At 38.0% G+C, this 23,849-nt stretch overlaps 1 protein-coding gene across 3 annotated transcripts in view; it reads left to right on the top strand.

Moving 5' to 3' along the window:
- hcn2b (hyperpolarization activated cyclic nucleotide-gated potassium channel 2b) overlaps positions 1 to 23,849 on the top strand; it is a 44,311-nt gene that overhangs the window by 11,845 nt on the left and 8,617 nt on the right. For all 3 annotated transcript variants that reach the window (XM_017406847.3, XM_025003989.2, XM_025003988.2), the window contains 4 exons: positions 420 to 581; positions 9,793 to 10,011; positions 19,655 to 19,801; positions 20,817 to 21,057. In XM_017406847.3, the coding sequence (XP_017262336.2) occupies positions 420 to 581; positions 9,793 to 10,011; positions 19,655 to 19,801; positions 20,817 to 21,057 (769 nt within the window). The remainder of the gene's footprint in view (positions 1 to 419; positions 582 to 9,792; positions 10,012 to 19,654; positions 19,802 to 20,816; positions 21,058 to 23,849) is intronic.

Below are 23,849 nucleotides of genomic sequence, written 5' to 3'. Positions count from 1 at the left end.
CTGTCTGCTACTACCGCAACCATTTGTAGCTCAGTCTCTGAGTTATAGCCAGTCAGGTGCTATAACTCAGTCAAATTTAGAGAAGCAATTCATTGCATACAAGACGGTTTCTCATGTTTTCTTGTTAATGATGATCTAATTTGCAAAGTAAAATCAGCAATTTACAGTCTGTCAACATGTACATACGTTAAAAGCATAGCTTTTAAACAAGTCATAAAGAGAAACTGTTGCAAATACATGTACTAAAGCATTCTGTCTGTGGGGAGAAAACAGATTTATCCATGTTTACCATTCATTCAGCTGTGACTCCGTCTGTATAAACACAGATTGTTCACTCACATCACCCGGCTTTTTTTTTTTCTTTTTCTCCTCGCCTCCACTTGTGTAACCACGCTTCTCGTCTGTCTTTCTGCTGACAGATCTTTCACATGACCTACGACCTGGCCAGCGCTGTGATGCGAATATTCAACCTGATTGGGATGATGCTGCTGCTGTGTCACTGGGACGGCTGCCTTCAGTTCCTTGTTCCCATGTTGCAGGACTTTCCGTCTGACTGCTGGGTCTCTCTCAACAAGATGGTGGTAAGAAAAAAAAAAAAACCCAACAACTTTGGATCTCTGTTTAATGTGTTCAGACTGTAAAGTGCACAATTGAAAACTACTTGGAAGCAGAAAACACAGAAAAACACACAGACTAACATGCAGGATCAGGACTTGTGCTAACATACAGAAATAAGAGGTGTAATGAAGAATGAAAAGAGTTTTTTTTTTCTCCAGCACATCATTCTCTGTGTGATATTGTATAGCTGTTCTCCATTTTATTTCTCCTTTTATTACATCTTTCCTTCCTTTGAGCCTCCGGTCATTTCACGAGCAGCAAACAGTTAATTAGACAATTTCTTTTAAAGTTATTGCTGACAGTCAGGAGAGCAGCTGGTGCAACACTCAAAAACAGTTATCCAAACAAAGAGTTAATGAAGCCCATTAATAAAATATTCAATAATTTCAGCAGCATTAATTAAGCAAAAAGAGGGAGCATCGGGGTTGCTCATTTAACCTTTCGAGCCTTTAGTTTCCCTGTTCAGTTTTCCTGTAAATGAAGCTACAAACAAAGCTGACAAGTTTGAATAACCTCAAAACAGATGAAAATGCAAAAATACAAAGAATCAGGAGTCAACTTTTTATGTTTGACTTTAAAGAACATCATCCAGTCTGATTTATCATTTTGCACTGGAGAGAAAAGATTGGAAGTTAATAGTTGGACATTTGCAGGAAGTTCAGAGCAGTCAGAATATACGGGGTGCAAACCGTACGCCTGCATGATGTATCACTCAGTTTGTGTCACGTTCACTCATTATTGTTAACCTTAAATATTTAATAGAAACACAAAGAGCCAGATTCACATACATCTTTTGTTGGTGCAGTTTTGTATTTTGCGCATTCCTCAGATTCACAAAGCTCTCGCAAAATGCTCACTCAGTCGATGAGTGTGTTTGCACCAGAATATATTTAGCACCATTTGTTTTGTGATTATGATGCTGAGGAGGAGCAAATAGTGGTTGCAAATGATGAGCTAAAGGTGGAGCAGAAAAGACAAGCTGCACAATTTTAGTGAATCCATCTGTAAGTCTTTCGTAGATGCTTCTTTTTTCCCCAAACCTGACCCAATCATCTGGTATCAATTATTCCAGTATATTGTTTGATTTTTTTTCTCTTTCTTTACCTCTCCCACCTTTTTTTTCATCAAATTCTTGTTTGTTTAAAATTCTTTGTGCTGTCAAATAATTTCTGTTTCTGTTTCATATCTATCTAAATTTTCTAGAAAACATTTCCTGCCTGATAGTTGAGTGACAAATCTTATTGTGAGTGCTGACATTAAGCCTATAGCACGTAGGATGTTAAACTGACATTATGATGTGTTCGGTGCATTTTAAGGAGAGAGGTAATAGTTGCTTTGGGAAATAAGTAAAGCACCGTTGAAATGAATAACGTGGAACCATTGAGAACCAGGAGAATGCACTAATGGGATAAATCGACACACTTACAGAGGGCAGCCTGTGTCGACATTACAGGCTGGAAGTGTGTTTTGGAAATGACTGGATAAGTAGAAATAATTGGTATCATTGGGGAAACAACAACTTCGTAAGGGAGATGGAACATAAACTGCTTTATCTCTGTGACAGAGCCAAAGGATGTTGGATACTGCTCATATCTTTAATCAGAACCTTACACAAATAAAGCTGTGTTGAACATCTTTTTAGAGTAAACATCCCTTTTGCAGCTGAGGAAGTTTAGCAGACTGGATAATTCCTGCTTCATGCTTCTGTCAGATATAGGCGGTTTCCCCCGCTGCCTGACTCTGTTATCCAGAAGAAAGATTTCATATGCTGAGAGGCAACCTTCTAAATTTGGCACCTACTGTAGATTTGTGATGCTCAGGCCCATGAAAACCAGTGTGCCAGCACACCCTCGTGTTTGCTCTGATAGGCGTATGTGTGCCCAAGAGAGAGATCTCCAGGGTCAGATAAATCTACACAACATCAGCACTGCATCTCTGTCACCTCATATTCTTCTGCCTTCTTTTCTGACCATCATTTTCCCCCTGTTTTGTGTCAAGTAAAGGTAAAATATTTCTAAATAAAGGGCAATAACAAAATGAAACATGTGTATACACACCACAATTAAAACATTAGGGTAGAACAATTTGTCATTTCCTTGCAAACAAAACTTGGCAGTATAAAAACTCATAAACTGTCTGCCTTTCTTTATAATTTGCCTACAGTTTTTCCTTGTGGCTATAATTATACAGTTCTCGCTCTTGCATTAGTACTTATACCAGGTGAGTGTGTTACTTGCAGCAGACACTCTTACTGTTTGGAGTATCTATAATGTAGAGTATGAGGACAGCAATACACATGTTTTATTCTAAATCCGAAATGCTGTTGACTTTATGTTCAGATGTGTATTTATTTGTTTCTAGAAGAGACTTAATATTGTCTAACATAGGTAATACACAGATTGCTCAGAAGCAAACCTTATACTTTTCACATCTGGACTATCGGTCTAACATTCAGATGTGGCTTGTTTGTTGTGTTTATACATTTACAGTTCATGCAGCTTCAAAAAAGAGGTTTTTCAAAATAATTTGAAAACCACCATTAGACTAACACTTGCCATAAAATGAATAATCAGCTGTGTGAATGAAGCCAGTCCACTTACCGGTAGTTATCAGTTTAAAATTTAAAATAACATTATTTCTATTTACCTTAACTAAACTGATGTTTCCCATTATTTTTCAGCATACTGGATGTTTTAAATTGACCAGATCCTGTCTAATTATCAGTTCTCTGTCATGTTTTTAGAAACAATGTTTGAAATTAACAATGCTTTCTGTTTTGATCTTGTCGAGTTGTAGTGTTACCGAGCCAGCCAACATTACCAGTGTCAGGCATTATTGTCTTTATTTTTGGCTGATATTCACCAAGCCTCATACTAAACCATGAACATGTGTTTTTAGGTTACAAAGTAATGGTAAAAGTATCAGATTAACTCACTTCCACATGCCTGCTCAAGTTTAGAGTTGATTTTTTTTTCTTTATTTGTGCCTTGTGTCTTGTTTCCAGGCAAACAAAGCTTACATTTCACAATGAAGCAATTGCCTTGTTTTAACATGAAAACCAGAGTGGTTCTTTAAAATATGACCAGGAGCTAATTTTATCTTTTAAGTTCAGCTTTAACAATGTTAATCAGATTTAAATGATATGGAATGAAATAGGAAAAAATTAGATGTTATTTTCCTTTTTTTATATCCTGCACGTAGTTCCTAAACAAGCCTCGGGCGTCGAGGTCTAAGGCCGCTGTCTCTGTTCATGTGATAAAAATGTGGTTTCTTATTAGTATTCAACTCTGTTAGGAATATTTCTTGCTGATGGGAAGGGTTTCCAGCTTCCATACCACACAGTGACATTTGTGTGAAAACTGTTAAATGTCACTAAATGAAAAATGTATTGCTCTTTCTCTTCTGACGTACAGATCTGCGCCCTTCTTCTGACTTGTCTCCTTCTCTGTCTTCTTTTTATTCAGTTTCCACTTTGATACCTCCGAGTGAGGCATTTTTGTGCTTTTTGGAGCCCAATGTCTGTGATCTCCCATAAAGGCGTGGCCGCCTGCCTTGTTGTATCGCTGCCACCTAATGAAGGTCAGGCCCTCTTCAAAGATACTTTAAACGGGACAAGAAGCAATAAATGATCCTCGTACTTCCCGTAAGGCTAAGAAGAGCGACATACAACCAGTTACAGGAGAACAGTCACATAAACTCTCTCATGTTCAGAAGGCATTGTCGCTGTGACGTCTGTCTGTGAAATCGTCTTCTTGCAACTTTTCTCTTTCCTGTAATGCGTTCACGTCAGCCTCTTGGCACTTAAAAAGAACAAACTCTTGACTTGTAAAAGATACGCAGCAGACTGTCATGTTTATTGTAAGCTCAGTAATCAGGCTCCTGCAGCACAGTCATCACAAGAGACCAGATCACCACAGCCTGTTATATAAGTGACTGTTGTGTGGATGATGACAGGTGGTTTTTATTTTTCATTTACACTGCCTTAGCCTTACTGGCTGTTAGATCAAGGACATTAGAATAAAGCTGTTCTTGGATGCAAGGAGGAGGTTATTTTAACTGTGGAAGAAGCAGAGTTCCTGTAACAGCCACTTCAATTTGTTTTTGCATTTATGTTTTATTCAGACATATGAGGATGCAAGTTAATAAGGATATCCTTTTGTTCATTTAACTACTGAAGCAATTTAACCAGCTCTAAGGCAGCAGTAGATTAACCAGTGGGGCTATGAGTTATTGACAGTTTATCATACATGAACAAAACAAGATTCATACCTGTATTGTATAGGACCTGTTATTTTAGGGGTGGAACATAATATGAGTCCAGTTAGCATCAAAACTTATCAGTGACCAGTGATTTGTCCACCTTACTAGTCATCAACAGAGGCTGTGTTAACAGGATTCTCCATAATTACAGCTGGGAGAGTGCAGGTTAGAGGTTGACGGTTACGGTCTTTCATTTGCCAATAATGATGCCGACTTTAAGAAATCAGAGTTGCTAATGCCCAATTTATGAAGCCATTTTTTTGTTTGTTTTTGGCCCAAAACTATAGCAGTTTGAAATCCATATAACTTACAATCTTATAAATTTTGAATGTTTATTTATTAGTCATCTAATCAGTCTGTGTACCTTTAGAGTTGATGCGCATGTTTTAGTAACTACCTATCTGAAAGCCACTTGTTTTACTAAACTGGAACAAACCTCAGTAAATATACTAAATATGCTTTTTCTTTCCTTTCAAAGGAATTTGAAAGTTACAATAAGATGTGTGCAAAAGGGAATACAGCTTTTGTTTGTAGACTGATTGAATCCTTAATACAGACAAGTTATGTGCTTTTACACATGTACATCTGTACCTGTGCTGCTTGACTGCAGGACTTCGATGTTTTTGATTAATTTATTGTGTTTTGGTTAAAGTCATTGCCCAGTAGCATGCATATTTGTAAAATAGGTTTACAAGCTGCAATTTGAGCTCAACTTTGTTTAGATTTTAAGTAACGTAAAACTTAGCTGAAAAAAAAAAGTTTTTGTGGCTTGTTTTTGTGAAACACTTGTTAAATTATTAACAATTATAATTCATTTATTTTTAGCTATACTGCAAAATGTTGTGGATTCATGTTTTTAATTAACTGAAACACATTAAATTAACCCCAAAGACCTGAGGTGAAGTGAACCAACACATGTTAGGGCAACCTTTAATCTTTAAAGGTACTTTAGACAATTAAAATTCCCAACAGCTCTTCAGAATGATTTGACATTTAACAGCAATCCTGATCATTTTTTTCCATGCTATCATTAGCTCAACACGGCGTGACCAGAGCAGAATAGATGCTTTGGGCTTTAGTCATGTAGTCATAACTTATATCATCAACTGCACTTGGTTGCACACCAAGAGGAGTCATATTTCAGCTGTGTTCCATTTCTTTGTTCTGCTTCCTTTAAAGGACACAGTCCATGAAGGTGGCACCACAGAGAACTTGATGCCCTGACTAAGCCTTTTTTAACAACAAAATTTAAAAAAAAAACTGACTATGTGCAAATCTGAACCGGTGCAACAGTAGTTTTTTTATGTATTCTCCAAAAACAACCTTGACTACAGAAAGTTTCTCTTGCATGGCTGGAATTTCAGTTTTGCTGAAAGCAACGGGAATGACAGCTGTCGTGTTCTTCGTTGTGTTGCTTCCAATCTTGAACACCTCGGGGCTTTAAAGCTACAGTTTTCAAGTTGGCAAAATGCAGCCAGCCGGGATTCAAAGAGTGTATTTATTTCCTTCTGAATGAGGTTTCACTTCAAATAAAAACTAGTCTTAAACAACAGCATGTAAACATGTAATCTAATCAAAACTATGTTGTGTGGAAGTTAATATCTCTTAAGAACTTGTACAGTACTAACTGAAGGGTTTCGTTACTTGTTTCAGATTTGTGTTCATTTTTCTTATCAATCTACAGATCTAAACTATTTCAAATAAAAAAAAAACAGGTTTTGCTTTGTTTTAGGGCTGATCATCACAATATCAGTGAGTGCAATATCAATATTGCAATAGAATGCTTGGACTGCAATAAATCATAGACCATTATATTTGAAGTTCCATGCATTCATGTTCTGCTGCTGATAATATATTTAATCAATCCAGCGGTCTCTCACTGGTTTAGATGATTGTGATGACAGAAGAGAAAGAGAGGAGTGAGGAAAATGTGGATTTATCACAACTGATATCATCAATGCAATATTAAACAATATTATCAGGCATTAGAAATTTTCCAATATTGTGCAGTTCTCATTTGTTTTATTATTTAATTAAGAGAAAACATCCTGGTTGGATAAATGCATGGAATCTCCACTTAGCACCTGGTGTCAGACATTTGGAACGATGCTGTTGGCTTGAAAGTTATGCTGTTCTTTATAAAATAGCGATTCAAGCTGTATCGTGTTGTACAAAGGGCATCTTGCTTCAACCCTTTCAGGTTTTTTTCAGAATTTATTGAAGACCTTTACAGAGTTTGACAGAAGTTTTTATCTCACTCTGTGTAGAGATACTTCAAGTTATTTTTGCTGAAATGAAAATTCTCCCTTACTTTTGTGCAAACACAACTCTGCCACATAAAGTTCTCTTCAAGAAATGTATTTATTTTTTCCCATTAGTCTATTATTTACATTGGACTCTGAAACTTGTTCTGGCTATGGTACTTAAATCAAAATTAGTTTTGCTGTTTCTAAAGAGCATTCCTAATTGATAAGAAAATCTAGCATCTTGAAACCTACTTTACTCTTTTGGTTTTGAATAATAAATACAAACATGCACAAAATGGCTCTAAATAATAAATCCTAACATCACTAACAAGCTTCTTTATAGGCGTTTAGAAATTAAAATTCTAAATGTTTGTTCCTTGAAGCAAGCCGAACTCGCACTGTCAGGTTTAGACTCTCAGAAAGAGACTCTGCCTGTTCTGGCACAGAGACACACATGCACATTCACAGGCTCACAAATGCAAATAGATCCTGAGATTTAAAGAGCACACACTCAGACGAGCGAGCCAGCATGCACGTACACTCACTATTCTGTAGTTACGCCATCATGCTTCATCAATGTCCCAAACTCCCTTTGTGTTCCTCCCTAAACGTATTATGTACAATTAGCTATCATCTGCGCAGCTCAGTGAAGACCGATAGCAAATAAAATGAACACAAGAGCTAATTTCATTTATTTTCTCTGCCCGACCCCCCACCCTCCCTCCAGCTTTTACAGAAAGTAGTATCTCTGTAGAATCAGTTTATTGTGTTACTATGAAGATTGCAATTTCCAACAGTAAGAGACAGCTGTGCAGTCTGTCAGTTTTAATTAACTATTACATCAAACTTAAGCACAAATGAACTACTCATTGCCAGTCAGTGGACACTGTTGTAAATTTATAGCTCCGAATGTCTCATACAAAAGAAAAATATACATGTTATTAGTTGTTCTGCAGAAAATAAATGCTTAAAATGCAAACAATTTGGTTAAAATGATCAATATAATTTTTTTAGCATACACAAATTTTTTTTTTTAATTAAATACAATAGAGGAGGAGCAAAAGTGTAAACATGAAGCAGAAATGGATTTATATATAGTCAAAGGGCTGTGTTCAGTCAAAGTATTTTAAAATTTCAGACTGTAGCCATGTTTTTGAATAGCTGACCTTGGAGCGCCAGTGCTGCACAGTGGAGATTTGTGTTCATGTTGGGCTTTTTTTCTGCAAAAGAACTGGGCCAGAAATCAGAAACTTGCCAGCAGCACAGGCTTTGATGTCCACCGAAACATTTCTAGAAATATAAGGACTACAAAAGAATCTCTGACAGGCCGCCAGATGATGTCATCATGAACTGATTATAAAAAAAATGGATATTAATATTTACTGCGTGTTTTATCTACTCAGTTCTATTGTATCAGGCTGTTGTGATTATTTTTTTTCCTTCTAGTTGTTTTTGTGCATTATGTTTGGAACATTTTGAACAGATCCCAGTGAAACAGTGTGGACTTCTGTCTGCTGGACTGTAAGAGCTTGAAACAGAGACAGATGCAGCCGAGTGAAACAAGAAGTGTATTTCTGTGCCTCGTCTCAGGGTTAGAGTCCCTAATCCGGCTGTTTATACACCTGCAATGTGGCAGCTCACTGATAGCAACTACACATCTTTTCACAATTTGTAGCCGTGTCATGAGCCTCAGTCTGGAACTGGGTGTCTGAATGCTTTCTAGGGGTTTTAGGACATATATGAATATATGGATGATACTGAGACAAGTAGTCCAGTTAAAAGGCAGTGTGTGCAAAAATAAAAAACAAGGAACAACTTTAAATTAGTAGACTTAATCTGTTGGGTTTTAATCTAACATCTCTTTAAATGCATCAAAATAAGCCACAATTAAAGCAGAATCTGAGCTCACAGATTGACACTAAGCTGAGTTTGTTTCCCCTCCTGCAGGAGGCTTAGAAATCCCATCTTCTTTTCTTGCTCCAACATTAAAATTTCCAAGCATCTGATGGCTGTCCTCTGTCGGTACGTCCTCCTTCACCTGCTCCAAAACCAACTAGATTTGAATGTGAAATGAAATGCAAATGGCCCTGGACAAAATACAAATCAGATAAGAATCTACCCAATCAGTCAGTGGCTGAGATGCTCAGTGGTTTTAGAGGAAACGCACACAAGCACACACACACAGTGGTAACCTTCAGGCGATGTGTTAACGGCAGCTGTTTGAGATGGGGACGTGAAGTTCAGCGGCGCCTGTGGAGCACTTTCTGATGAATCCAACATGAGAGAATTAAGGCTGACTGAGTGTGTGAGCACCAATCAAAGGCAGATTGGAGAAGGCAGCACAGGCTTCTCATTAACCCCTCTCAATTTCCTCCTCTCCTCTCCTCCAGTTTGACCAAGACAAGCTAAGGCTGCTCGTGCACCTGAAACACTCAGCAGACAGAGCCAAAGCCTTTACCAGGAGTTTCTTACTCTGTAGACCTCTGATTTCTTATTTTACCCTCTCTTTCACCACTTCTGTTACACTTTTATATGAAAGCAAAATTACACACTAGCTTTGTTTAAGGTGGACCTGCACAAGAGTTTAAATAAGAACCAAAACATAAAACACGCCCTCCATCTAACTCATTTAATATTCTTATTTTGTGTTTATCCTCCTCTCCTACAGAATGACTCATGGAGCGAGCTCTACTCCTTCGCCCTCTTTAAAGCCATGAGCCACATGCTGTGCATTGGATATGGAAGACAGGCTCCAGAGAGCATGTCTGACATCTGGCTGACTATGCTTAGTATGATCGTTGGTGCAACCTGCTACGCCATGTTCATCGGCCACGCAACGGCACTGATTCAGTCTCTTGATTCATCTAGACGGCAATACCAGGAGAAGGTAAGGATCCTGTCTAAAACAACGCACCAGTCATGTACTGCTTCAAAATAATGAGTTTGTTTTGGGGGGTTTATGACGTGTGTGTGTGTGTGTGTGTGTGTGTGTGTGAATAGAGTATCTCACTCACTTGTTTTCTCCTCTGACATGATGTTACACAGCAGTAGCTTCACCCAGGCTCATAATCGTGACAACAGAAGGTGGTTAGATGTCTTTTTACTACCTCTTCCAATCATTTTTTAACATAACATCCAGTGTTAGAGTTACGCACAATGAGAGATGCACTGATTCCAGTATTTTCCTTTTTTTTTTTTTTTTTAAAGAGTTTTATGACATTCAAGATTCTAGTTACAGTTTGAGAAGATTCTGATTTCTCTGGGAGGACTATATTTAACTATAAACTTTTTGTTTTTTCTCATTTCCAATAAAATTGTGATTTTGATAGGTTACATGGCCTTCTGTCGCTTAAGTTGGAAACTTAAATAGTTTTTAAAGTTTGATAGAAGTATTATTATCTGTAAAAGAGTTTCAGTGTATACTTTATAAAGGAGCAGCCTGTAAGATGAAATTTGCCCCTAAACCTAGCTGCAGATTTTACTGGATCATAGAAAATACATTTTTATATTTAATTAGTTAAATTAGGTTCATCTGATGTCAGTTGGCCACAATTATTTTTGGGGAAATATGGCTAAAACTTAGCACAAAAAGTGAGGAAATTTGTGTTTGGGTGATTATTTCTTTGTTATAGCACTGCTTCTTGGCAATAAATCTTAAATTGTTGGAAAGCCTGTTTGTTCTCCCTTAAAATGGTGCCACATTTGTTGGGAAAATGCATTTTTGGGGTTGAGCAGCACTGTTGAGTGTTTGCCCCCATGAACAACTTTCAAGGCTATTTAAAGACAATTTACCAAAATAATCTACAAACCTAAACAGAAGTAGTTATCTTTCAGAAGATATAATCAATTTAAAAACAAAGGACTGCATGTCTATAAATGACCCTTAATCATTTGGGTCTTTTTTAGACCGGTTCTTTAATATTTATTTTGAACAAATGTTAGCCTCCTCAAAGTTTTATTTGCTTCTACTTTAACAACAACTAAATGTGAATGGATGAACAAATGTTGTAGTTCTGTTGCTTCATCAGGGAGAAAACTGAAAGCCTGTTTCTACATCACTCAGATGGCTCAGCTCAGGTGGTTAGCCTCAGTGTTACTTTACCCAAAGGTGAACTCTGTCTCCTTATGACGCCACAAAAAAACAGTCCAATCCAACAATGTAGATAAAGTTATCACATTTGATCCGAACAGAAAAAAAGAATAGTTCATTTGATTCCAACACACTTTGATGGGGGCAGCATCTGCTCTATTAGTCCAATATTCATGACTGAGGCTCGCCGGACCAGAACACATCTGTCGTCTTTGTACATGAGCAGATCAAAGCTCCTGGCGTTTGCTGTCCTGGGAGGGGAGCGGGCTCCTGCTTTATTACGTCACCGTGTCAGAAGTGCTCTGTGACTTGTTGGCTTCCTTAGATCCTGCGTGATGTGGGGATGCTGCTGTTTGTCCCATGTACACATCCATAAAGAGTCAAGCGAAAACACACATAAGAGAAATGGATTTCATCCCCTCCCCCCTCCCCTCAAACCTGAAATTAAATGTTTAATTACGCTTTTATCTTTAGTCAAAATGTAGCTTTATTCTCTTGTTGGTTGGTAGTTTAGTGGTGAATTATGTTTGAAAGACACTGTTTGTTTTCGTTTGGTTATACTGTCAGGGAACATTTAGTCCTAGCCTGAAATCATGAATACCCCAACAACTTGTGAGCAGTTTTTGTTTCTCACTCTACTAGTTTGACCTTCTGAAATAAATCTGAGTCACTAATTCAGCCTTTAAATCCACATCTTGAAATACACTCCCAGAGACTTGCTTTTATGTAACTGCCTTTTGATCTTGCCAACTTCTAACCTTGCTATGCTTCTTCGTGCATTTAGAAGCCTAATTTTCTTCTCTAAAGTTACTTTTCTTTTGATCATGCCCTCTATTTTTACATCCTTGCTGTTTTATTCTCAACTACTTTGTATTTCATTGGTGCTTTTTGTTTATACTGTAATGAATTTATTGAACTTTGCTTAGTCAGGGGCTGTTCAAAGTTTCTTATCTTTGTTGTTCCTATTATCTCTACTGAAGATGAGGTTATTGATTTTCGTTGGTGGACATATGACAGTGTTGGACTTTCCTTTACATTCAGCATCTTGAACCATAAGAAACTGAGAAATACATGCTTTCTGGATTCTTTTCTGCTTGATTTCTGCTTTCCTTCACCGTTTTAGTCTCTTTTTAGAACCATTTGTCAGCCTCATTGTATGAACCTGGAAAAAAGTTACGACACAATTGCTCTGTAATTGGTTTCCACTGAAGTCTAAAGGAGGTCCTTCCACAGTAGGCAGTTCTGCAACTAATAAAGACTCAAAAGAAATGGAAAGAAAGGGGAGGGTTGGGGGAAGCTGCTGACTGTGGTGGGGCCTGTTTTGTGTCAGTTACATGTAGCTGTGCTCCATCAGAACTGTGACGTATGCAGCAATCAGCTCCTGTCGTCTGTCTTCCTTCCCTTTCTCCCATGATGCACTAGAGTGAAATAATGAGCAGAGATGCAACATTCTGCAAGGCTGAACCAAGACAACTCATCCACCTTCTTATTGCTCCCCAGTGCCTCATCACTGTTTGTTTATCATTAACCGCCGAAGTAAACCGCGCTGCACTGAAATCTACAATAAATCCTGCCATCGGATAACAAACTGGACCCCGAGCCATAGGTTGGAGCCGGCCTCACTGACAAAACAGATTCTTTTATGGTGGTCCAAATGTTGGTGACAGCAGGAGCTTGTGTTGACTTAACAGAGTAAACAGTTAGCATAGCGCCTGTGTGAAGACAGACATGCTGCAACTGTGGTTGTTAGCATCTTCTGCTGTTTGCATGCCCACACCCGCCTGACAAAAGACAGGAGAGGATTCTAGCTGTTTTCTCCACATTCGGGTTAAACACACAATGCCATAATTCTTCTTCCATATCAGCATTGGCATGTCTTGCTTTGTTGTTTGAATGTTTATCGTACATGTAGACACATCCAAAAATAGACATACAGTAACCTCAGAAATATTTCTCTATCAGACAAAGCTAACAGCCTCTTCACCAACATCACCTGTTATGGTCAAATATCTTCTTTAATTACCCCGTGAGTGTTTATTAAGAGTGTCAGAGACTGTAAATTTCTTTTAACTGTTTACAGTACTGCAATTATTCAGACGTGTCTGACATCTGCAGCACGAGAGGGAGCAAAACAGTCCCCCAGCATGATAAAACCTCCACCATGTTTTTTAACTTGGTTGGGTCTTCTATTCCACATTTTTTGTGTTTTTTTGTGTTAGCAAAAGAAAAAGTAAGATAAGCTCCTTGGAAGCAAACAAATAAAAAACAAATAAAAATAAATTTGCACCGTACTCTATAAAAGCCTTGTTTTTCTATACAGCATTTTGTATACACACAAGTATATAATATCCATATACAGTATTTCCTTATATACATTTTTAAGATACATTATGTGAGGTAGAGTAATTGCTGACATGAAGTTGTAGATGATATTTAACTTTTTATGTGTCCATGGTTGTTTACACAAGTTTCTCCAGAACAACTCCTCCCATCTTTCTCCCACCAGACTGTGTCCATTATTTCTGTCCATTTGCCCTTGCACTGTTGGGCATTACACCATCTGCCTGTGGACACCACGCATGGACAGAGGGCATTCAGCGTTATGTAACTGCACTCCTGCTTCTTCCTCTTCATCACCCCTCTAGAGACGTGGAGCTCTGTGTCCACATAGTGGTGAGAGGAGAGACCTGGGATGAACTCTGATGCACCTTGCCTTTGCACATCACATTGTGACTTGAAGAAGTAGTTTACTTCATAAGCTGCAGTCACTGATACTGTGGCCAGGAGAGGTGTGCAGCTATAGAAACCACAAGCAAAGACTATCAAATCTTAACAAATTAACAATGATGATGCTAATAGTTGTCTCAAATGCAAAAACTGCAAATAAACAAACATACTGAATTTAAAAGTTGTTTTTTTTTTATAAATGTGTTCAAAACTAAAAGACGAAGAAAGTTGAGAAAAAGGAAGAACTCCATCAGGATCCACTGCACATCAACTATTAAACAACACCTTTATCTTACAGATGGACAATATTGCAAAATATACTGTGGAAGGAGAGCAGCAGCAACTCAGGTTGCACCTTTTTTGGTTTTACAGGTTTAAGTCAGTCAGCTGATGTCACTGAAGACTACTACCAAAAAAAATGAAGTTTGTGTTTGGCTGCAGTTTGCAGACAATCACAGACACAAATCTAAATGTAATTATTAAAAATAATGTCTCTAAATAGATTTGTTAAAAAAACTCATTTGTGGTAAAAAGAAAATAATGCTAAACTGGCCTTTCTGTGTTACAAAAGTAAAGTGAAGTTAAATAAAAATCCAGTATATAACACAGATTCTCTGCTAAAGATTTAAAGTATCTGAGTACAATGACATCACTTCAGACTCCCCAAAAAAAGTGAACTGAAGTGGTGCTTGTGGACACAATTGGGATATTTTTTTCTTGTATAATATCATTTTCTATTTTTAAAATACTTCAGTTTTCCAGTTGCTACATATCTTTATCAGCCCCCACACACACATAATGTTTAGGTAGTATATAATGAGTGTGTATCTGATTTATGTCTTTTTTCTATCGGTCTGTTTCTATTCTACAGTCAAAAAGTGGAACTCTCCCTCCCAAACACACACATGCACACACACACACACACACACACAATGCATTTCCTCCTGAGCTCAGAACACGACTCATTATTAAGAGGCCTAATTCAATTTATTTTTTCCCTCAGTGACAGCGTACAGTGACAGCCATGCTTCATGCTTATAAGCCAGTGACTTGGGGCTGAGCGTCCCATGAAAGCAACATCTTTACTGCTTCAGTCCCATCCCCTCGACCACCCCAACCCCACGTTAAGCCCATAAACTGAGAGATAAAGATTTAGTTTGAAAGCTGTGTTAAAATAGCTTGTTTTATACTAGAGCTGCTGGAAAATCTCAGTTTAGATTTCAGACAAGTATTGTGCATGAACGGGACTTTTTGTGCTCTGAGCTGAAAGGAAAGTAATCGTCAGAATAAGTGGGAATTCAGAATTTTAGCTTTTGCTGTAAATACAATGTCTCCAGCTGTATGTGTGGCTGTGCCTTCTTATCAGTTCTGTTTCGCAGGAGTGTTTTTGTGTCATTCAGGGTGACGCAGAGCCATAGACGCTGGTTATCTCCTCCCAGGTCTTGTGTATTTCTAGAACCCATTTCCTTCTGATATTTGCAGTAAGTTTAGTTTCGTCCTAAAAGCGAGGCCATGTGGGTCTCGAGCCTCTGACTTTGAGTGACACGGCCACTAATCTGAGTCTAATGCTGAGAAACTCAGTGGAGCTCAGCTTCTTCGGCAGCCACCAGCCACTGACATGTCACTCCAGTTTAATTGAGAATGTCACACTCTGAATCCTGAGGCCGGAAACACTTAATGGGAGCCTTCCAGTTTATCCCTGTGCCTGACTAAATGAGTCGGACACTCTGGAAGTCGGTCACATCTACAATGTAAGTGACACATGCCAAATGGAGAGGACTTTCTCAAGTTTTCCTGACTTTTAGAGTCATTTGATGCCGATACACCATCTTACTGAGGTCCAAACTACCAACATACATCGCACAACATCTTAAAACATTAGAAACACTTTAAATTGTGTCTAGTTTTGTTTTCTATCAGGATCATATTAGTATCGCTGATTTTGTCCAATATGTTAGCCCTCAGATTATGTGCTAGGGATGATGCTCAGCTACTCCCACTCTACATTTTAGCTCAACATCTGTAAAACTGACCGAGTTATAGCCACTTTTGTCTCTAAGACCAGTTGCTGTGGCAGCCATCTTGAATTGGGTTAAGTCAAAAGTTAATCAGTTAGGCGAACATCTGAGGAGGACTTTCTGAAAGTTTCATCAAAACATTCACTCGAAATAATTACAACTGAATGAGATGGAGATTAAAAGTGGTTTAAATATTTTTTTAAAAGAAAGGAATATACATTTTCTGAACCCAATTTGTTCATTTTATTGCGTTGTGTATAACAAAATAAAATGTTCATTATCATTATTATTGGTACAAAGAAAAAGAAAGTGGCAGCAGATGATTATTGTTCTTTAAAAAGATGTGGTTTTTGCCACATTGTTATATAAAGTCTCCACCTCAGATGAGCAGAAACCTCTCTCCTACAGAGCAGAGAAGCAGAGTGAGTGATGTCCTGCCGTGACAGGCCGTCTCTCTGCTGTATTAAAGGGTTTTGTGATTTGCTGTGTCACCTGTCCCGCCAGGGTCAAACCTCTATTTGATTCTCTGAGCCATATGGCACCTTACAGTGTGACAAAATGTCATTTCCTGGACAGCGAGGGATTCTGACCAGTACATGTGTCACTGACCGATACAAGCGAGGTTAGAGACCCCTCCCCTCATTCTCCATCACAGCTCTACTCCTGACACACACACGCACACACACACACATTATTCTGATTCCACAACTCCTATACACATTGTGTCTTTTTGTCGGTGTTGGACAGAGAAGCCTCTTCTTCATGCACCTGCTAGAAATGTGTTTCCCTTTTTGATTGATAGTTTTTTTTCTCCCACAGAGTGATGACTCACACTGTGTCTCACACACACACTCAAACACACACACACTTGGGAGAACAAAGGAGCTTATGTAACATTTACAGTAGAACCATAAGGCCAACCATAGGGATTTCTTGCACAACGTTGATTGTTGCCTTTCCCTTTACTTCTTTAATACAATTAGCTACTACTGGATAGATTTTAATGAAACTCTCATATGCAGATAAACAACTGATTACCTTTTGTAGTCAACCTGATATAAGATGGCTGCCACAGTGACGCATCCTTAGCAACACAAAATGGGTACACAATATTACAGACATTGGGCTACAATTTGGTGTGGTAGTAGCTGTAAGTGATCTCAACATATACTTAAAGATCACATGAGACCTTTGTTTAAAACCTTGGCATGCAGGCAGCAGGAGACGTGCAGCCCTTTGAGAAATGCTAGTTTGGTTTTATGTTAAAAAGGTAGGAAAATATATACGTTAACTGTGTATGTGTTACATCTTTCGGCATCTTTTATGGTGATTGAATCTAAAATAGCAGCAAGTTGTTAGCTTTTTGCTAGTTTTAGGGCTTATTATGTTGATCTATTCCTGTAGGTCATGTTGCTGCGTTTCATAAACTCAGGTTATAGTGCCCTGTGCACCACATCGGTTAATTTTTTTCCTTATTTTTAATGCATTTACAGGAAAACACATATGCATAGAACTACACAGATAACACCTGCAATAAACAAAGGATACCCAAGAGCAATTTATATGAAATGAATAGGGAGCATTAGTACAATTTATTCTCCAAAACGATTTCACCTTCAGAGAAGTAGATCAGCTGCTGTTTTCGAGGAGAATCCAGGCATGAAATGTGATATGATGAGTTAGGAGAAGTGGACATTCTGGTTGTATTTGATGTGGAGGAAAGTAACAGGGGTGGGGATGTGGCGGTGGGAATCGTTTTGGTTCAATTTGATCCTCCAGTGAGCAAACACGATGAGCCTTCCTTTTTTTTTTGCTCCTCATTTCTATAGCAATACATATTTATCAGTTCCAAAATGAATAATAAGTTTCTTTTAATAGAAACATGAGTACACAAATAAACATGTCAGCTGATTCTGTTTACCTATTTATCTATGATCACGGAATGGTTTTTATTTATGATTTAACACAGATATGAGTTTTTTTCCCCCTCATGATGAACCAGATGATATATTGTATTTGTTCTGTAAAACGAAAAAAAAAAAATAACAAGAAGCACAAGCTCTTAATAAACTAGTCCCACCAGAGAGGTGGACTGGCTGTGGTTCCAGTCGCAGCATCTGTCTTCTCTGAACACAGCAGAGCGTGAGAAATCCTCATGGGCTTTACAGATCTGTCATGTTTCCTTAACATTTTCATCATAGTTTCTCTCTGACAGCCACGAGGTAGAACTGGGTCACAGGACGGTTCATCTCTGTGGGTTTATCACTGAAGCCGAGCCGTCTGAGAAACACTCAGAAAAAAGACGCTCTTACACTTTCCTTAAGGTTTTAATTAAATGCTTGTGACATATTTTAGAAAAAAAGAGAAAAAAAAGCGAGATCATACAACAACTTACTTCTCGCCTATTAATTTGCACCTGTAATGCAGGCAGATGATGTCAGGGGAAGAAATGACCCACAAGACTCTGCATCTTCCTTTTTTCTTTAGCAGGATTTGCTTTTTTTAAGACTGAAGCACAGGAGCACACAACAACAATCTGACCTTAGACTAACACTCACCGAACGAACACAAAGATACCCGACAGAGACTTTATTCCAAAATAAACATTTCCCTGGAATGCAGTTCAGCCACAGAAAGTGGGTAATGATCCATATTTTAAGCAGAATCTCATTGTGAGTTATAAGTAGGAGAATGGTCCAGCACAGAACAAGCAAACAATGACATTTAGTATCTGCAGTAAAATTCAGTTTTGAAAACCCTTCCTTAATATGTCAGACTTCATAAACCCTCTGCTTTGCAGTAAATGTATTTATGTTCATGTAGTTCAGGTTTTAAAACGGAAACAGTTAATTCTTTGAAGTAATTTTCACCAGTATTGCAAATTTTCTTTTTTGATGCCAAATTCTTCTGCTGGATACCGAGGCTTTCAGTACCAAAGAAAAAAATCCCTTCTGATGAGAATTTGCTGAAATCACCAAAGCAAAAGTAACTGATTAACTTCTGGAGTCAACCCAGTTCAGATAGCCTCCATAGCTATTCTCCCTTAGAAAACACAGAAATGGCTAAAACTCAGCAAAAATATACAGATACTGAGCTAGAATCTGTTGTGGTAGTAGCTGATAGTCATTCCCATCACATACCCTAAGAGATCACACAGCATCTTTGTTTAAAACTTTGCTATGCATGGTGGCGGGTGACAAGCATTGCTTTTAGGAAATGCTACTTTTTCATTAAATGTTGGATGAAAAAAGTAGAGGAGGCTGGAATCATTTTTCACTGAAATTGGAGCTGAAACAGATCAAAAACTTACTTTTTCTTCAAATCAAAATGGCTAATTGAAAACCAACATTTTTAAAACTAGGCAGCTTCAATAAAGAGCCCAGCCTGTGTTTTTTTTATGTTTTTGTTGGTGGTAAAAAATGATTTCAAATTCAAAACATGACTTTCTAAATTATTATTTTTGTTTTAGGTAATAATGTAAAAGTTCAGGTTTGTATTATATTTAAAATGATCAATAAAAAAGTTCTGATGCTTACAAAATCAACAGTTACATTTGTGATAAGATCAGAGCCATGGTTCAAAGTCAGGTAAACTTCTCAATCTGTCGCAGTTATCAGCAAGTTTTTTTCCTGCTTTTATTGATTTGTTTGTGTTTCTCCTCTTCCCTTCTTCTCACGCCGCTCGCCGTCTTCTAGTACAAACAAGTGGAGCAGTACATGTCGTTCCACAAACTCCCGGCCGACTTCCGACAGAAAATCCATGACTACTACGAGCACAGATACCAGGGCAAGATGTTTGATGAGGAGAGCATCCTGGAAGAGCTTAATGAGCCTCTGCGCGAGGTATGAAAACACACGCTCATCCACTATTATTATTATATTACACATTTCTTATTTCTTTGCAGAGGAAATAAACTGGAGTGCTTTCATTATGAAGCCCCGATAAGCTCATTTTTTGAGAAACGTTTAAAAAAGTTTAAAAATATAAATTCCTGTATTTGTTAGTTTAATTGTTGTCTGCACCTGATTTATTTAATTGCAGATGTCAGTAAATAAACAAATCTTTTTGTTTCGAGCAGCTTCTAATGATTACAAACCAGATTTTAAAGGAAATAAAAAGATGGGTTTTATATAAATTTATACAGAGAAATTTGCTTTTTCATCACAGTCCTCTAGATACTCCATGTTATCAAAAATAAATAAAGGAGAACTTTATTACTTTAGAAGGCATTCAAGATGAAACAACACTAGTTTGGGAAGTAAATCTGTGCAAATTGTTTCCAAATTTTTTAATTCAATATAAAACTGAGAAACCTCTCTCTGCCCACTAACAGCTTGTTTAAATAAGACATAGATATAAAACTTTATCCTTTAATCAACATGGACACACATTGTTGTTGGCTAATCAGCAAGTCAGTCATTCATGACTGGAGCTAATCAATTTAGCTTTCCAGCAAACAGTTAGAGCTGCACCATTTCAGTGCTTAAAAAAGTCAGTTTTTCTCCTTTAACACAGCTTAAGGATTACAGCGTAATAGGCAGAGGTGTTTAAATGCTTACTGATATGTTGTTTTCTAGTTTTACAGAAGTGAGTAAACTAATTGGCATGAATTGACCAATTAGAGCCAGAGTTTCCTATCATCCATAAAATCAGAGATAAAAGTCCACACAGAAGATTAAAATGTTGGAAAAGGTGGTGTTTTACTCTACGTTTCAAGTAAAGTACCGTGTTTGTGTTTTTGGATCCTCAAATTTGTCAGCGAACGATAAGAAAGTCAACATTATTCACACGAAAAAACACAAAAGTTTAATTAAGCAGCTCCAAACAAACCACACACTGTCTCCTTTCTACATTCAGGAAATTGTCAACTTCAACTGCCGTAAGCTGGTGGCTTCCATGCCACTGTTTGCCAATGCCGATCCCAACTTTGTGACAGCCATGCTGACCAAACTCAGATTTGAAGTTTTCCAGCCTGCAGACTACATCATCAGAGAGGGCACCATCGGCAAGAAGATGTACTTCATTCAGCACGGGGTGGTGAGCGTTCTGACCAAAGGGAGCATCGGCATGAAGCTGATGGACGGATCCTACTTTGGAGGTTTGTTGCCTCGCAATGTGATCGTTACTATTCATTCTGTGCATTTAAAGTAATTATTTATGTATTAAAGGCAGAAAGCAAACAACACCCTGATATTTTGCTCATATAGTTCTTGTGCAGCCTCGCCTCACAGCCCCTTCTGTCCCATTTTCACAGGCTGTTGTTCCTCTGTGGCCGTTTGGAAGCAAGTGGTGCCTCAGTCGCTACTGCGACCCTTAAACTGACACAGGCGTGTGCTTAAACACACTCACGCACACATTCTTAAGTCCCGTGGTTTAACTAGACCGAACATGCTGCGGTTTTAGCATTGGACGCCCTCTGCAGCAGACTTGAGTTCAGTGGCGTTGACAAATAATGTGCCTGCTGCCCCGAGCGCTGCTGCACTGACTCAACTGCACAGCATGCTCTCATGCACAAACACCCAATTAATAACAGCCAGCTAGCAAAGCTGAACTGTATTTGTATAGATGTTTGTAATGTCATACAGAGACCGTTTGAAGCCATGCCTGTCACCAAACAGGAAATCGCATGTCTCCATGCGCAAAGTTAATCCATCTGCCCAGACCGGGAGGACAGCATGGCTTAATCACTGCATGTGTGAGGGAAAGCTGTAAGTTAGTAAGGAGATGATGTAAATGTCCCTCTACAACTTCTGTCAGTCAGATTATTTAGGTTTTATTAGCAAAGTTTGGAACCATTTTTAAAAAGAAACTTTTTGAGGTATTTTTATACTTTTCTATATGTCTATCTCAACACAAACTGTTAAAAATAGAGAAAAGCAAAGACATTTTGCTTCAACTGAGTCTAAAGTTTAGACAAAATAAATAAGTAGAAGTATTCTGAGAGCACAAACCTCTGCCAAGGCTGTAGGGTCATTGGAAGATTCTTGGATCCCAGCTGTGATCCGGATCAACACCAAAATTTAATCACATATTTTGTGATTAATTTTTGTGTCACCTGGTAGGACAGGTGACACATTTACTGTAAACGAATCAAAATATGTTAATTAGTTTTTAAGTAATCTTGCTAAAAAACAGATAGACGGACAAACCAACCAACACTACCGAAAGCATACCTCTTTGGTGGAGGTAATGATCCAGTAGTACATAACTTGTTTGCCTTGCATCATCTTGTTGCAATGTAGTGTTCTGCTGGGAAACTTTGACACCTTCTTCCTACCTGAACATTGTTAGCTGATGTATCTAATAGCCTTCTACTCCAGCAGGACGATACTCTCAGGAGCAACTGCCAAGAGGCTAATAAGACATCATCAATAGTCCAAACTCCACAAATTCAACTGAATACCTGCCAGATGCATTGGAGTAAGATCGAATCATAAAAAATAAAAATAAAAAACACAAGTTGCAATGACCCAGAAGATTTGTTGCCACAGTAAATGTCTTTTAGACAACACCCAAAGGTTCTGGGTCCAATCCTCGGAGAATCAGAGCTGTTGTTGAAGCTCTACTCCTTCAGCATGTGCTTATAGGAAACATGTTAAAAAAATAATAAATTGCACAAAAGCAGCAAGGTCTGAAAACTGAGACCCAGATATCTTATTGAAGATTTCAGATCCTGAATGTTGGGGATACAGTATTCCTGCCTTTTTGAGTTTCTTCGCACCCAGTTTTTAATCTGACCTTTCAAGATCAGCGGAAGAAGCCACTAATGGCATAACTGAGGTTATCTTACACCTCACTAGAGAGAACTTTTACAACAAACATTTAACAGTCTGTTGGGAGGATGACACCACAAGCCACAAATGGTTACCTGCTGGTTTGAACAATTTACTCAGCCCTAGCGGTTTCATTAGACTTATGATCCTCTCCATACACGTCCCACTGGCTGCTAACGATGCCGACAACATGTAAATGTTTGTGTTTATGTAAATTCAGCAACATCACAAGTAAACTTTGATTCAGTGATAATTGGGACAGTGTGTGAAGAGACATTAAACAGTTCTCACAAATGTGGAGCCCCAAAAAAGATAACTGGCACATCTCTGAAATGTAAAAAAAAAAAAAGACTTTTTAGTAATCTGGACTAGATCCTTTCAATTATAACAAATTACTTGGATTTGATTTTTATTTTAACTGGCGCTATTTACAGTAAATAAACAATTTAATTGAAGTTAGACTGTTAGGTTTTAATTGATTGTCTGAATAGGATGTTTTTAAAGTGGATGTGAAATTAGGGCTTCACAAATCTTTGAAGTAATTAAATTAAGTAAAAACCCAATTCTGTCCCTAAAGCTGTTCTGTTAAAAGTAGGCCTTTTAAAAATAGGCCAAAATAAGACATTAGCAGCAAACCAGCTGAATATGCTATTCAGAGGTGTATCTGACAACTATCTCCTTAATTACTCTGCTTTCATCACACTTAAATGCATCTTAATGGTGTGTCACAGTTTGCAGAACTTGATCGGGTTGCTAAAACTGCAGATGAACAATTTCATTCCAAAAATTTAATTTTGTTGGGTGAAGTTGAAAATTGGCAAAATGGATGTTTGAAGAACTATCCAAACAGAAACTTTGATTGTACTGCAGCTTTTGGGGGTGGCTTCATCCCAGTGATTTGGGGGGTGGTTCCTTCAATTTGAAGATCTAGGGTTCAATCTTTAGCCCCTGCAGCTGGCCCATAGACTATATATATATATATATATATATGTATGCCAAGAGTGAGCGAGACATCGACTCACTGATCCACACCACCAGGATCTACAGCACTGACATTGGGATGTCATTCGGACTAGAGAAATGCGGTCGGATGGTTACAAAGAGAGGGAAAGTCATC

Source organism: Kryptolebias marmoratus, linkage group LG24 (assembly GCF_001649575.2).
Source record: "Kryptolebias marmoratus isolate JLee-2015 linkage group LG24, ASM164957v2, whole genome shotgun sequence".
Taxonomy (NCBI): domain Eukaryota; kingdom Metazoa; phylum Chordata; class Actinopteri; order Cyprinodontiformes; family Rivulidae; genus Kryptolebias; species Kryptolebias marmoratus.
Note: the sequence above shows the minus strand (reverse complement) of the source record. Positions and strands in the feature narration are given on the sequence as shown.